Source organism: Monomorium pharaonis, chromosome 8, assembly GCF_013373865.1.
Source record: "Monomorium pharaonis isolate MP-MQ-018 chromosome 8, ASM1337386v2, whole genome shotgun sequence".
Lineage (NCBI taxonomy): Eukaryota > Metazoa > Arthropoda > Insecta > Hymenoptera > Formicidae > Monomorium > Monomorium pharaonis.
This window is the reverse complement of record NC_050474.1, coordinates 8,247,544-8,264,902: the sequence shown is the minus strand read 5'-3', so window position 1 is coordinate 8,264,902 and position 17,359 is coordinate 8,247,544. Positions and strand designations below refer to the sequence as shown.

Sequence of the window (17,359 nt, the reverse complement as noted above, 5' to 3'; positions counted from 1 at the left end):
TTTATTCAAAAGGCATCTAAAACGCGTTTTAAGTACCCCTAAAATGTATAATATTATTATAATATCAATATATTTGTATATACATATATATATATATATATTATACATATATATATACATATATATATATATATATATATATATATATATATATATATATTATCACCGACGAAATACTATTAATAGTATCTCGTCAGTGATATTATACATACGTGTGTGTATATGTGTATGTGCGCACGCTGTATGTGTATATATTTATTGTCTATGTATAATTACAGAATTTATTGTCTATGTTTAATTATAGAAGTAAAAATGTATACCTATACATCGTTCAATACAATTGCGTGCTATAATTAAATGGTCATTAAATCTTCGTTCAGGTGTATCTTATCTTGCATTACGTATTGGAGTCATTAACCATGGTTTCAGCGGATATCCACTATCTCCAATTAACCAGCTTCTTCTGTCACCTAATCGATAATTTTCTTCTAAAACAGTTCTAATCGCTGAGGAATTCCAAATAAATGAATCGTGTGCTGCTCCATCAAAATTTGCATTAACGTTAATGATATTAAGATCTGAATCGCAAATTATCTGCACATTTTTAGCATGATACCCTTTTCTATTGAAATAAATATGTTCATCTTCTTCTGGCTCACTAATGCGCACTTGTGTGCCATCAATTATTCCAATAATTCCAGGAAATCCAAATTTACGCATAAATTCCTCTTTTATATGTTGTTTTCTTTCTTCATTAATTGGAAACTGAATCCATCGTGGTGCAATAGCTTCTATGCTTCTAGGCATTACATATTTCTGGAAGATATTTCCTTACGGAAAAAACACTTTAATTTTGAGAGTTTACACTCAAAATTGAGTGTTAATACTCGATTTTGGGAGTTTACTCCCAAATTTAGGTGTATACGCTCAAATCTTGAGTATTTACATTAAAGATTGAGTGTTTATACTCGAACATTGACTGTGTACACCCAATGATTGAGTGTTCATACTAAAGTTTGGATTTAAATACTGAATATTTAAAAGTATACTCTCAACATTTGGATATAACACACAATAAATGAGTGTATACTTCCAACATAAAGTGTGAACACTGAAACGTTGGAGATGTACACTCAACATCTATCGGTTGAAGGTATACACTTAATATTGAGTGTGTACTCTCAAACATTGGATTAGAAAATATTAAATAAAAACAAAAGCAAAAAAAACACGTTCAACCAAGATTAAAATTAATCTGCATTGGTAGAAATGGACATAAAACGAATATCTAAAATAAACATTCAATTAGAGTGTTCAGCTGGCTTTGAGTATTAATTTGAATATTACTTTCAACTTAGATGTTTGCCATCTAATTGAGTGTTAATTTCAGTGTTATTCTTAAATTTAGGATTAACATTGAAATTAACACTTAATTAGATGGCGAACATTCAAGTTAAGAGTAATAACACTCTAATTAAAAGTAAATTAAAGAGCGAACACTCAAGTTGAGTGTTTATCCCTTGTCCCAAATTACACTCAACTTGAGTATTTTTTTAAGTGTTATTTTTAGTGTTTTTTCCGTAATGGTTTACTCATCATTTGTTGAGCAATTGCAATATTAAAATGACTTCCTACGCTTTGTTGATAATGACCAGTAGCAAAAAAATGTACTATTGAAAAAACTCGCAACGGAATTGAAATTTTTGTATCTCTTTGCCCTTCATCCATATGTGGTGTCAATTCTTCTATTAACTGTTGCATTAATTCTTTGGATAATCAAAATAAGCGTTTAAATTCTGAATTCGGTAGATCAAAAGGATTGCTTCTATCTCTTAAAAATATACGTTCTAATCGTAAGTTCTCTTTTTCTTCTTCTAATTTTTCTCTTAATAATATTCTCATTATTGCATCCATCTCCCTCCCCTCTCACTCTTTCTCTCTCTTTCTGAAAGTATTAATATTTTTTTTTACTTTTTCAGATTAATGCTTTTCACATAATGTAATTATTACGTTTGACCTGGCTGGCCTCAAATTGATTTAATTAAATAACGCATAACGTTTCGACCGTTGGTTTCGATCTTTCTCAAGTGCTTGGATACATAGAAATTATGTGGTACACATTCAGGTCAAATGTAATAATTACATTATGTTTTTTTACAATCACTGGCGAATAAAGAATTATTTTAATTGCTTAATCCTTTTCAGTTGATTATTATTTAATATTTATTAATTTAGAGAAAGAACGTTTAGAGAAAAATAGTAAATTAGAATACTTATGCTAATTTTCTATTTTGTTTCTGATAAATTCTTTCTCCTCAGATAGCACAAAATATTTATAAAATATTTATAAAATATTGATAAGAAGAAAAAATATTTATAATAAGTATTTTGTACATATTTTTATGTCCGAGTTTGCCAGGTATAAAAAAATTATGATATATGTATTTCATTAAATTTATAAAATAAAATATAACTAATAAATATTTATTAGTTATATTAAAACATATAAATATTTATGAAAATATTTAAAATAAATGTTTATACATTATTATCAAAGAATGTAAAAAATATTTCAAGTTCATTCATAAATAGTATTTTTCAGTACATTAAAAAAATACATTCTATATATTGTTGATAATAATTTTTGTATTATTTCTAAATTTGTATCGTTTATAAAAAATAATTATATAATCATTAAAAAATATTTTTTGAAAATAAATTTGTTAAATATTTATAGATATTTATGATAAATATTCTGTTATCTGAGTCTTAATTGCCATTGTCACACTTAATCTATTGTAATTATGAATATTGTGAGTAAGGTGTAAATAAATAAATATATATATATATATATACAGGGAGTCCCAGAGCATACTGGTCACTGTTCATAAAAAGGTAGATGGGATCGAGATGAACATAAAAGTTCAATATTGGGGTGGGTTAGGTCTGCTAATAATCGAGATATAAATTTTTTAAATTATGCGAATGAGAGCGCGCCTTGCGCGCCGAAGGAAGGGCTCGAGCCGCTCGAGCCTTAGCACGGCCTACTGTTTCAAGCATTGGCTGCCGGCAGCGGCGGGGGAAAGGAGAAGCGTGGCGTCGTCGCCGTTCCCACGTCTCGCCGCACCGCGCCTAAGCTCGCGTCGATGGCTGCTATGCACACTCGCGATTACATGACGAGATTATAAATTATTAATAAAAATAGGACAAATTTAAATCGTAATAAACTTTTGTAAATAAGAAAGTCGAAAGAGAGAAAGCGATGAAAACGTATGGAACCTGCAAATAATATAATATTTGCCGCATCAAATTCTCTCATCGTTTTTTATAGAATGTTAAATTAACGAAGATTTATCACGATTGATTCTTTATATATTCTCCTTTCGTAACCATCTTATTAGAAAATTACGAAATGCACGAAATACTATCCCTAATGCACTCTTTGTAAAATAACACGATAGAAAAATATTCACGTTTGATCTGACGACTTCAGGATAAATTATTCGATGCAACTTCTACGGTAATTACAGGTAATTAGAGATCAATGTTATGTCAAGTATCGTTATTATCAAAGAATATAAAAAATATTTCAAGTTCATATATCATAAATATTTTTTAGTACATTTTAATAATATATTCTATATATTGTTGATAATAATAATTTTTGTATCATTTCTAAATGATTTATGTGAAAAATAATTATATAATTAAAAAAAAATATTTTTTTTAAATAAATTTGTAAAGTATTTATAAATATTTATGATAATATTTTGTGCTATTTGGGAAGTTCTTGTTGATTGCAATGCTGATTGTATACAAATACACAGTAAATAAACAGAAAGCCAGCAAAGACACTCCATAAAAAGATAAAAGTAGGGATAAAAAGCCAGCTTTTCTTCGCTCCATGAAAAGGAAGAAGGCGAATAGCGATAGCTAAGCGACGCTGCTTTTTATTGGATGGAGAGGGGGATAAAAGCCAGCTTTGCTTCGCTCGCATGAAATTGCACCTTTATATCTGAACGCAGCCCAAGAGAATAGAGCGACAAAGGAAGACATTATATTTTAATTGCTGTCTTGTTATGAATCGATAATGTACAGCATTTTTAACTAAATGTTCATCTTCTGGAATAGTTAATTGTTTTTTTCACGAACTTGACCTGCACGGGAGCGCCTCAGACGCGCACAGTAGTAAACACAGTGCAAAACGGACACAGTAACAAATGCGCACAGTGCAAAACGGACACAATAACAGACTTACCACATGGGTTGGGACTTTTCAGGGCACCCCTACCGACGGGGTGGGTGCGGGAGGGGCAAAGCCCCTCTTGCACCCTCCGTGTGTGTATGTGCAAAGCAATCTCTGCACCACATGGGTTTGCGATTGTCCGTTTCGCACTATGCGCATTTGTTACTGTGTTCGTTTCACTCAGCCTGCTGTGTCCGTTTATTACTGTGCGGATCTGGGACTCACTCTTTTATTCACCCAGTAGGTGAATCTTTTTCACGAAAAATGCGCCATCTTGGGGTAGATAATAAAGTTACTAGAAATGGTCCTTGTTAAAACCCAATTAAAGAGTAAGCTCAACATTTTTTTCTGTCAACTTTAACAGATAAATTGTATTACTGACAATAAAAAACATATTTATTGTGTAAAATTATAAGTACGCACATTGCGTTACTTTTACACTTTTTTTATTGTAATAATTTAATACTTTAATTAACACAATATGTTAAATTAACTAGCAAATATGTTAAATTTTAATATAAAAATTTTAACCAGGATATTTATCGACAAAAAAACAATTTTTTACTGTGTAAATTTTATTTATTGGCAATTAATTTATTAACATTTAGTACAAGCAACTTTGGCTTTGATTTGAATGTTAAATTTAAAATCAAAGGTGCACTTCCTTCAGGACGCATAAATGGCTTTTTAGTTTCACTTTCCTTATTTGTACTTTTCTCTTTAATTTGCTTGATAAAATTAAAATTTTGCTTCTGATCATTTTTGGCCATTCTTTTTCTTTTGGCTTCTTTTTCTTGCGCAACAAGTGCCTCAGGATCCCTATTAGTATATGTTATATATAAACCTGAAACAATATAACACATTTTTTAATCTAAAATTTTATCAATAAACCTGTCTCTAATTGTATAGAATTTCGACAATAATCTAGAATACAAGATAGCACAAACAAGGATAGTATTAAAATTGAATATTTTTTAAAACTAAATTGAATTAAAGTTATTGGCTTAAAAAATTAATTATATTACAAGTTTAGATTAAAAGCTGTGTTAAGCTATCTTAAAAGCATTCAAATTAAATTAAATTATGTAAAAATTAATTTTGAAAAGCATTAATACATAATACATATTATAATGTAATTAAATACCATAATTTAGATAACACCATGCACAACACAATTAGAAGAAAAAGGCCAACAACAGTTAATAGTAAGATTTTAACACTAATATTTATGTAATTTTATAATTCTTTAAACTACTTTATTATTAAATATGTATACACACCTTTTTCAGTTTCATCAACAATGCACTTTCCCGTAGATCCAAGCCATTTTACAAATGCGGTCAAAGTGAGCCACTTAGTCGCATTCATGTGTATATGTCCTTTGTCAGAAATATACTCTTGGTATACTTGATTTGCTGGCACTCGTCTGGTGCCAAATTGCCTTTTCAATAAATTTACATATCCATGTAAAAATTCTTGAGAAAATCTATCTATAAATTGGTTGGCGTTTTCGGTAAACATTAACATCTGACGATGGTGCGACTCCGACGTAGTGTGGCACTTAAATCCATTGAAATCTCGGCATTGTTTCTTACACATTTGACAATAATATTTCAATTTTTGTAGGCCTCGTGCCTTGTTTTTATTGGCCATATATTTTGGGGTACCTTTTTCACGTTTTCCCATGTTCCTTCTATCTCAGATTGAAATTTATATAAGATTATTAATCATAAGTATTAATTATTGGTTCTTAAAATCTATTTCATCATAAATTTAAAAATATATAACTTGTAAAAAAATTAATTAACCCTAGAATGTTATTGTAAATTTAAACTTAAAAATAATGTGCTTATTTTTCTTCCTTCTTAATTTAATAATTATATTACTTGTATTTATAAAAATTAAGGTTACAAATATTTTTCATTATATTGTTGTGATGACAACATTCTAAAGTTTAACTATCAATAAAAATCATATAGTATGTAAGTTACAAGTAAAAACAATATCAGAGAAAATTTAATGCATTTATCATTTTTAATCCTAACATATCAAACTTAAGCTTTTAGTAAACAATGCGATTTTTCATGCTAGATCGCATATGAGACATCTTATTACGTGTCCTGATTGGCTCGAATGATTATATTACCAATTGTAACCCAATCGTAAAACGCCTCATATGCGTGCTAGCATAAAAATCGTATCGTGCGCTTTACACTGTTTTTATGAATTGCTTAAAGATATTTTGCTTCTTCTCTTCCTTGAGGCACCCTTCCCTATTTAGCTAAGGGGACGATTAAATGCTTATTTATCGGTATAAAAAAATTATTTTATTTATTCAAACTCATTAGACAATTGCCAAAACATTAGCACGCAAACTTCTTTTTCTTTCTTTTCCATAAATTTCTGTCTCAAAGAGAACACTGTACCAGGATGTCTATTGTCCAAGAGAACATCAGTCGTGGGGGTAGACCAAAGCCTTTTATGGATTTCAAATTTTCCTTTTTTGTTAAAGAAAGTCGGTGTAAAGACCAGACACAGAAGCGTTTTGTAAAGCAAGCTATACGAAATCTAGACGCTGTTCAAAAAACAAAAGAGAGTAGGGAGTGGGGGAAAACGTCGTGCGGCCGAATGCGAGCGGAAAAATGCAGTGCGTCAGTCAGTTCTAAGCAAGCAGCCTAAAAGGCAACTGCTCGTCGTGCTATGTAAAAAAAAACGCAGTAATAAAGTTAATCTTTCCATATCGACTCTTTCCACAATTCGCCACCCAACTAACACTAACACCAACAGGTTATGGGCCCAGGCGCGACCGTGTGAGAAAGATTAATAATTGTCGTTCAGTAAATCGCGAGTTGCATCATACTTCGTGAACGTGTAAAGGAACACTAACAATAAGAGTGCAATCGGTGTTTGAACACTATACCACGTGTCAGAATAGTGCGCAGTTACGTGTCAACAAACATGGAAGTTGGCAGAACCAAGGTAGAAAAACTGCGTGATGCAGCAAATTGGCAAGAATGGCAGTTTATTATACGCACACTGATGGAAAGTGACGATATATTAAAGGTGTGTGATGGCACACTCGTCAAGCCCGCACGAGGAACACAAGAGTACGAAACAAAGTTGGCCACATGGACGAGTGCTAACAGAGCAGCAAAAAAACTCATCGTTACGACTCTTGAGACAAGACCGTTGCAGCTAATAATGAGCTGTGAAACTGCAAAGGATATGTGGGAAAAGTTGCACAGAGTATTTGACATGAAGTCAGAGGAAAGCCTGTCTCTGATACAAAAAGAATTCTTCGATTTTCGTTGGGATCCAGCTGGAAACGTGGCACAGCATATATCGAAGCTCGAAGGAATGGTGAATAAAATGAAAGCGCTAGGGGGAGAGATACCGGCATCTATGTTAATTACGAGGATTCTCTGCACGCTACCGCCCAAATTCAGCCATTTCCACAGCGCGTGGGACTCTACGGACGACACGAAGAGAACAATTGAAAATTTAACGGCAAGGCTCATGACGGAAGAAATGCGCTTGAAAGGCAAGGATGAAGAAGAAGAGACAACAGCCTTAATTTCGGAAAAGAATTTGAAGACTGACTCTTCCAAGAAAGGCAAAACGAAAATACAAAAAGGAAGATGCCACACGTGTGGTAGAACGAACCACAAAACCAAGGACTGCTGGGACTGTTACAATTGTGGATCAAAAGATCATTTAAAGAAAAACTGCCCGAAGCAAGGAGAGCACAAGGAGAACGAAGATACGTCGAGTGCGTCAACAGCACAAGCATTCACGAGATCTACGGAACAAACAAAGACAGAGGACTACTGGCTACTAGATACAGGGGCGTCGGACCACATGACAAATCAACGAGACTGGTTCTTCGAGTATCATCAGTTTTAAAAGCCGCTAAAGGTCTACATTGGCAACGGAGAAAAAGTGCCAACGCTAGGACAAGGTTACATCAAAATCGAAACAAGAATAAACGGAAAATGGTCACAAGGAATCATGTATGATGTTCTTCACACGCCTGGTATGAAACATAATTTATTCTCTGTATGAGCGTCTGCAAAAGGGGGCATAGACTTTTCAATTTGTCAAAACGGTAAAAAATGTGTTCTTACTCGCGATCATAAAATAATAGCCGTAGGAATGGAAATCGGAAATTTATATAGAATAGATTTGCGTGTTATACTACCGAATAAAGCATGTATTACGAGTAAAATTGATACATTACAATTGTGGCATGAACGACTCGGTCACCAAAACAAGCGTCATGTTAAAAATTTTCTTGAGAAAAAAGGAATCAATGTAACTATCAATAACGAGTTTTGCGATGGGTGCGCATACGGAAAGCATCATAGATTACCGTTCGGAGAAAGAACTGAACGCGCTACCAAGCCTAGAGAACTAATTCATTCCGATGTATGCGGACAGATGAATGTAGAGTCACTCGGAAAAAATAGATATTTTGTCACCTTTAAGGACGATTACAGCAGATATCGAGTAATTTACTTCCTGCGTAACAAATTTGAAGTAAAAGACAAGATAGAGATCTTCTGCAAAGAAGTAAAAACGCGCTTCGGTAACAATGTAAAAGTGTACTGCGTACGGATGGGGGTCGAGAATATATTGACAAAAACGTCCGTGATTTTCTTAATAAATCAGGTATTAAGCATACGGTCACCGTTCCGTATACGCCAGAATTGAATGGTACGGCCAAACGCGAAAATCGCATCATAGTAGAAGCCGCACGTTCAATGCTGTATTCGAGACCCGACCTACCGCAGTTCTTATGGGCAGAAGCGATTAATTGCGCTGTACACATATTAAATAGAACAGGGCCCACTAAGTCAGGTAATAAGACTCCGTACGAATTATGGTTTAACAAAGAGGCTAGCGTAGATTATTTCAGAGTTTTCGGCACCGAATGCTTCGTGCACGTACCTAAAGAGAAGAGAAAGAAATTAGACCGAAAAGCATATAAGGGCTATTTTGTAGGATACATTGAAGGTATGCGAGGATATCGTGTGTGGATCCCGGAACTTCGCAATATCATAGTAAGTCGAGACGTTTTATTTAAGGATAAAAAATTGGCCAAAACTGAGACTGAAATTAAAATAAAGAACAATCACATAAAGTCTCAAGTAAATGACTGCGGACCGCGAGAAATAGAGTCATTAAAAACTCGTGAAATAGAGCCACGCGAAACCGAACGAGAAAACGAAAACGCGTATGACAGAAAATTGAGAGATCGGTCTAAACTTAAACAACCTGAATTCTACGGCAATCCAGTTGCAAATTTAGCTAACGCCGAACCGATAGACTATAAGGAAGCAATAAAATCGAAAGACGCGAAAAATTGGAAAATTGCAATGGAAAAAGAAATAAAGTCGCTGCGTGAAAACAATACGTATGCTCTAGTAGAAAAGCCAAACAACGCGCGCATTATTCAAAATCGATGGATATTTCGGCGTAAAGACAGATTAGAATCGAAAGATAATTATAAAGCGCGGCTTGTAATCAAAGGTTGCTCTCAAAAGGAGGGAATTGATTACTTCGAGACCTTCAGTCCGGTAGTACGCTTTGATACAATAAGAATCGTGTTAAGCATTGTTGCACGCGAAAAATTACATTTGCGACAATTTGATATAAAAACCGCGTTTTTATACGGAACCATAAACAAAGAAATTTACATGCAACAACCAAAAGAGTTCGAAGACGGTACCATGCGCGTATGTAAACTTTTTAATAGTTTACATACGCGCATGGTACCGTCTTCGAACCCTTTTGGTTGTTGCATGTAAATTTCTTCGTTTACGGTTCCGTATAAAAACGCGGTTTTTATATCAAATTGTCGCAAATGTAATTTTTCGCGTGCAACAATGCTTAACACGATTCTTATTGTATCAAAGCGTACTACCGGAGAATTTGTAAGAAATTCTGTGAAAAGTTCATTATCTCGGACTTTGCTTTAGACTCTAAAGCAAAGTCCGAGGCAATGAACTTTTCACAGAATTTCTTACAAATTGCAACTTGAGGGAGAGCAGTGCCGATTCGTGTATGTTTTATAAAATAAAAAACAAAGGGATATTTCTTTTAGTTTTATGGGTAGACGACGGATTAATAGCGGCGACGTGTGAAAAGGACATTGATCTTTTCTTGTCAAAATTACAGAAAAATTTCAAAGCAAAAATAACCGTTGACGTTAAAGTTTTCTTAGGTATAGAGATACTTCGTCTAAACGATGAATCAATATTCTTGAGTCAAGAAAGCTACATAAAGAAAATTTTAGAGCGCTTCAAATTAAACGATGCAAAGCCCGTGTCAACACCAATAGATAGTGGATGGGACAAAAAAGATCTCGTCACAATCAAATCGGAGGTGCCATATCGTGAAGCAGAAGGGCATTTAATGTATCTGCAGGTAGTCACTAGGCCCGACATAGCGTTCGCCATTAATGTAGCTTCGAGAGCATTAGAAACTCCAACGAATGCACACTGGCGCTTAGTAAAACGAATAATGAGATATCTAAAGAATACAAACAATGTAGGTTTACACTATAAGACTAGCGGGAAATTCGAATGCTACAGTGATGCGGATTTCGCGGGCGATAAGGTAACGAGAAAATCGACAACCGGTGTTCTGTGTAAATTTAGCGATGCTGCAGTAACTTGGCAGAGCAAAAAACAACAAAGTGTTGCACTGTCAACTACTGAGGCTGAATATGTAAGTGCAGCCCAGGCAGCAAAAGAAATAGTATGGATTACGCGACTGTTAAGTAAAATCGGTATGAATAATGAGAAAAATGTTTTGTACGTCGACAATATCTAGGTTTTACTTTCAATAAAAAAGGGATTTATAGAGATCATATAAAGGAAAGAGAGGTAAATTGGCGGCCAATAATAAGGTTTGGGATTTAGGGGAAAGAATATGTAGAAATGATTATGGTAAAAGATGGATGCTATTTAGTAGTTATCTAGTCAAAAGTGCAATATCACACAAAGTAAAAATATGGGGATGGGAAAAGAAGAAGGAATTAGAAAAAATGATGTTAGATTGTGCTAGGTGAATTTTTAGTTTAGATTTTTGCACTCCGAGATATTTAATGTCAAGAGAGTTAGGGTTAGAAAAATTAATAATTAAATAGGGTATCAAAGCTAAGAATTTTTTAAATAAAATTAAAGTTTTGAGTGATAATAGATGTGTAAAGTTATGCTGAAATAAAAAAGCAACGAAGGAATGGAAGGATTAATAAATTATGGGAAATAAAGAGAGAGTTATTATAATAGAAATAGATAGAGCTCGAGAGAAACTGAACTACTAGGAAATGAGGAGACTAGGAAAATGATAAACAAACTGGAGTATAGAAACAGGGATGTACAAAAAGAAAAAGAAAGTAGATTAAAAAACGCGAGATATAACACCAAATATAAGGAAAATATGAATAGGATAGGTTACCTAGCTATTTAAGTAGGATAAATGTAGCACGAAAAGATAACATTGGATTGAGAGCGTTAGATTATGGTGCGGAAATATGGAAAAGAATAATAAATATTGGCTACAGGAAAAAAAAAGACTATGCGTATTTTGTAGGAAAGGAAAAGATAAGCTAGAACACTTTATTAAGGATTGCGAGATAGCAAAAAATTTTTTCAAGATATTAGGTAAAAATTAGAAGAAAAGACTAAAAAGATTAGAAAACGATGAGCTAGATAAAACAAAAGATAAAGTTCTAAGAGAGTTTTGGTTAAAAAAGAAATTACAAAAGGAAAGGATAAAGGTAATAGATTCAGTCCAGTAGAATTGGAAAATGGATAGATCAAAACCGTTGTCAAGGGTGTTAAAAATAAATTATGAACTAAAAACTAGATAGGAACGAAAATTAATGCGATAAAACAAGAACGTAAGATGTTGTACGAGATAGGAAAGATGTTATAAGCAAAAGAGGAAACTGTGATATAATAAAACTGTTATAAGTAGGAAGATTCTGTAGTTTTTATTAGTATTTGTAAAAATTTATTTTTATATATGTTATCGGTTATTAGAGGCACTTACTTGTAGTTAGAAATAAAATTAATTGTAAAGTTCACTGACTAGTCAGATGCGGAAATTTGTAAAATGAGATAAGAAGCGTATATGTTTATAAATCAAGCATGGTATAATAGAAGATAAAAGGATAGAGATTTAGTAGAATGAATGTGTGGATAGAGGGATGAGTGTTTAGAATCATTGTAAACCAAGCCCCCTTCTTGGCATGTATAGCTAAAGAAAATAAAGAATTATTAAATATTAAAGATATCTTATTGTAAATGGCTCTTATTATAAAAAATATTCAAGTTCATGAATTTTAATCTTTTACGTTTATCTTAATTTTAATTCATATTTAATATACATTTTATTTTATTTAATTTTATGCATAATGTTAGTTCAAATTTAGTTATTTATTGATTTAATAGCTTCCCTTTTAACATAATTTTCATTAACTTATACAACAAAGTTTTACGTATGACTGCTTTACGCTTCTTTTTTTTTACTCGTTTCGTCTCTTTTCTATTTTATCTATGGACACAAATTTAAATTTAATTTAATTTTACATCTATTTATCTATTTCATTATTTCAATCATTACTTGCTGTCAATATAGAAATTCATAAACGTGACATACGACGAACTAGAGTTTGAATTTATTCATCCAATTTTAAAGCATGAAAACCTCAACCATATCAGAATAAGGTATTTACCGATATTCATTAATTCATTTAATTATGAGTTGTTGATCCTAATGTGATTCCTCAACTGAATGTAGTTTTCTGAGTAATGGAGAAGATTGGTATCTTTCAACAAATACATATTGTTCTACAACCTTATGTGCACTGGAAAGTTATCTCTAACAACCAAGTAACGAACTAATTGTATCATATTTATATTATACGCTGAAGATGGCCGAAAACAATGCGCCGAAATGTTTGTAACTAAGATTTGTACACAATAATATATGTTTAAGCTACTAACATTCAGCTTTGGCTCTCATTACACTTATACTGTGTTCTTTATCTTAAAGAATTATATTTAGAGCCTCCACAAAGCAAAATTAATATGTATAAACAATTTTGCATACAAATATTAACAGTTTTTATTATTGATAGCAGCAATGAACAAATAACAGATAGATTGGGTTAGCAGTAAATCATATATAGGACAGCTCTGTAACGGTCATACATTAGATCCAATACCAACAATAATGATTTCAAGAATGACTTGGGATTTATAGAATTAACAATAAATATATTTAAAGAGGAATACATATGTTCTGAAAACGCAAGATCTAAAATATATATACCAGTTTATCACGCAAATTATAGAGATCTGTGGCTATCCCAGAAGCCACAAAAATACAAATACAAGATAATATAAAACCAGAATTCGCAATATAAAATGGCATTAATGATTATAGATGATTGTACCTGCGTAAATCACCTTAAATACATATATAGATTAAAAAACAAAAATAACACTTAATTTGAGAAGAATTCCAATATGGATTTGGATTATAGCAATGGCAAATATATATTAGTTGAATTCATACATCTACATCAGGGCAGCGATCATGTAACTTTTTCCTTAGGGCGAAAACGTGAAAAGTGAAGTTTCATGTAACTATCTCTTTCTATTGTGGTAAATAGAAAGAGACAGTAACGTTTCACTTTTCACTTTTCACGTTTCTGTCTTAGAAGAAAAATTACATGATCGATACCCAGATGTGACATAGTTGTAGCTTCACAGAAGCAAATACATCATTTTTTATAAGTTGAGGGGTTTACAGCGTGAATTAATATCTTACTTTGCTCTTACCAAAAACGAGATTATCTATTTAATCTACGATTCAAGAAGCAGAAATATACAACACTAGTAATTTTATGTAACAAAGTCGTTAACCCAATTTATTAAAAAAAATTGTGCAGTATGTGACTCAGCAATATATCATGATTAGATAGTTCCGTATCACTCACAAATGAATTCTCTTTGTAAAGAAGCTGTTGTTATTGGAAATAGCTTAGACTTTATAATAGTATTCATAATTGTAATGGCAAGAGTTGCCACTGTCACCAAATAAATACTCTACTGTTGTTTACTCATACAGTTATTATAGTTCCTTGATTTTATTAATTCTCAATGCATGAATACAAGGTATTCTACTGCAGTACAACTATGAATAAATAGTGATGTAATCAATAAGCGTGTGTAAGGAAATATCTACATTAAATTAACCTAATTTAGGAAAATTACATTTCATCTTGAGGGAAATCCTAACAATGTGTATATATGTAACAAGGCATTAATATAAAAAAGATATATGGAAAAATTCGTATATTCAAAAAACAACCTTGGTGGCGATATCCATTAAGTCTGCTTACGACAAATATTATCAAGAAAGTAAACACCCTATGTAGGAGACAAAGAAATCTTTATGATAGCAAATAGACCTTGAGCAGGGTTACAAAGGAAAATCGATACACTTGGAGAGATAAAATATTAAAATATTAGATTAAAATTCTTAAATTCAAAGAGTATTAATAATAATGTTTAAGACCCCTTTTTTATGACTATAGAGATTTCCTTACCGTAACAAGGAAAGAATAAAAAATAAGAGTATATAACAGCTACAAAAGAGCTATCTTATAATTATATCTAAAATAACTGACGCCTAATAGGCGCATTGAAAGCGTAGTACTTTGTCTCAAAAGAGACAGTAATCCATTGGGTAAAAGAATTGAAATAATGAAGATTTATGCGAGAATGTGAAAAATTTCCTTAACCACAACTTCAGTACATATTCCATAGATCCCCAAAAAGTACTTTAATATACAGGGTCATTTAGAATAACATTAGGTCCGTAAAATGACGTATTCCTAACGCAATTCTAAAACGATTTTTCCTTTACCAAAATTTTATTTGAAGCGTAGTTTTAGAGTTATAAGCCAAAATAGTTAACGAATTACGCGTCGAGTACAGAAGGCAGGCAGGGGCGGCGCGTCACGAGCGTAACGCGGGCGCGGCTGACTATCCACGTCAGCTAACGGGTGATTACCACCGCGTAAATCGCTATTTTATCTTATAACATAAAATTATGCTTTAAATAAAATTTTGGTAAAGAAAAGATTGTCTCGGAATTATGTTAGGAATACGTGTTTCTTAGAATCATTGTAATAATTCAAAGTTGTTTCGGATCGCCGGCCGTCGAACGCTGCAACCTCCTCGCCCCCTCGTTGTTCGCGATTTGTCGTAGCGTGTGCGGTGTTCACGATTCGTCGCGGGGGCGAGGAGGGGGCATCGACCACCCGCGAAGATCGTATAAATTAGACGCACGATCGATGCCGCAATCAATAACCCTGCAATTATCAATAAGAGCGAAGAAGATATGGCAGCATACACAAGTCAAGAGTACTACGACATGATAATGGCACTTGGCGAGTGTCACGGGCAGCCGTACCCTGCTGCAAAAAGATACGCCGAATTGTTTCCACACCGAAGACATCCATCGGGTTAAGTCATACATACAGCAGCTCAAAGACTTCACGATACTGGCAGTCTCCTGCCGAACAAACATGACGCTGGGAGAGATCGCAATGTTCGAAATGTACGGAACACGGAGAGAGTGTTACGTGCTTTCGAGAATAATCCTGAAACGAGTATTCGGGTAGTTGCTCGAAAACAACACTTATCTTGGTCAACCGTACAAAGGATATTAAAAGAAGAAAAGTTGCACGCGTTTCATTATACACGCGTGCAACATTTACGACCAGCAGATTACTCTGCAAGACGAATATTTTGCGAAAATTTTCTGCGAAACATTGATCGAGATCCTCGATATTCCTTTCGTGTAATATTCAGCGATGAATCGCTATTCACGCAAGAAGGAATTTTTAATGTGCATAATATGCACTTTTGGAGTTAGAAAATCCCAGAGTCACGCAACTCCGAAATTTTCAAATTCGTTGGAAACTTAATGTGTGGGCTGGAATAAGAGGCACTGAGATACTTGGTCCAGTTATTCTCCAAGACATTTTAACTGGAAGAACCTACGTTGATTTTCTAACAGAAAATTTACCAGATTTCCTAAAAAATGTACCATTATTTGAAAGAAACAAGATTATCTTTCAACAAGACGGTGCTGGGCCACACAACGCCAGAATTGTTACAAATTACTTAAACGAACATTTTCCCGGACGCTGGATGGGTCGGTACGGCCCGATACGTTGGCCCGCAAGATCTCCGGATCTTAATCCTCTAGACTTCTTCTTATGGGGATATTGTAAGGAAGTAATTTGTAAAATGCTTCCCGAAGATATCGAAGACCTAGAGACAAGATTACGATTTGCTGTTTGGGATATCGACGAAGAAGTAATGAAGAACGTCGAAAGAAATTTATTAAAACGCATGAGAGCTTGCGTTAGAATGGACGGCGGGCATTTCGAGTATCTACTTTAAAAAATTTTTTTAACAATCCGCTCTTTTCAGAGCGACCAATACATTTCGACAGTGGAACATCTCTCACGAGCAGAATAAAAATAAATTTTCTCAAATGTAATTTATTAATTACATTATTCTTGCGATGACTGACACTTTTGTATCGTAACTGCAATAGTTTTGAAAACGTAATAACGTATAACATATGCTTTTTAAAATAATAATTATTTATTACAATTAGAAATAGTTATTAATTATAATAAATAATGAATTTTTTTAAGTACGTCATACGTTTCATGTTTTCTACCGCATTCGCAATACAAAGGTTTTAGCCGATCGTTTGTTTTATCTTGCCGCTCGCGTCAATCACGCGCCATGCAGCCAAGGATGCGGTGCCGCAGACGGCAACAGTCGCGACAGCGACTCCTACCACGCCGTCGCACTGACGCGCTCGCTGCCTCTGTTTACGGCGCCGCGCCGGCATTTTTGGTCCCAGTCGCAGCACGTTGTAAACATAAGGGTCTAAACACAATGCCAGGCAACAGGCAATAGGAACAGAAATAATGAAAGAGAGAAAGGATCATCTTCTCTCTTTCTCTCTTTCCTTATTTCCTGTTCCTATTGCTTGTTGCCTGGCATTGTG

The 17,359-nt window shown here is 33.5% G+C and overlaps 1 protein-coding gene across 6 annotated transcripts in view; it reads right to left on the bottom strand.

Annotated features, from left to right (window-relative positions):
- LOC118646831 (DNA/RNA-binding protein KIN17-like) overlaps positions 1-17,359 on the bottom strand; it is a 58,406-nt gene that overhangs the window by 11,265 nt on the left and 29,782 nt on the right. For 2 of the 6 annotated variants that reach the window (XM_036290564.1, XM_036290565.1), the window contains exons 2-3: positions 5,527-5,939; positions 4,804-5,090 (exon numbers count right to left, since the gene is read on the bottom strand). In XM_036290564.1, the coding sequence (XP_036146457.1) occupies positions 4,822-5,090; positions 5,527-5,932 (675 nt within the window). In that variant the 5' untranslated portion in view covers positions 5,933-5,939 and the 3' untranslated portion in view covers positions 4,804-4,821. Of the gene's footprint in view, positions 1-4,803; positions 5,091-5,526; positions 6,009-17,359 lie in introns of those variants that run through there. The other 4 variants (XM_036290567.1, XM_036290568.1, XM_036290566.1 and 1 more) reach the window with 3 other exon arrangements.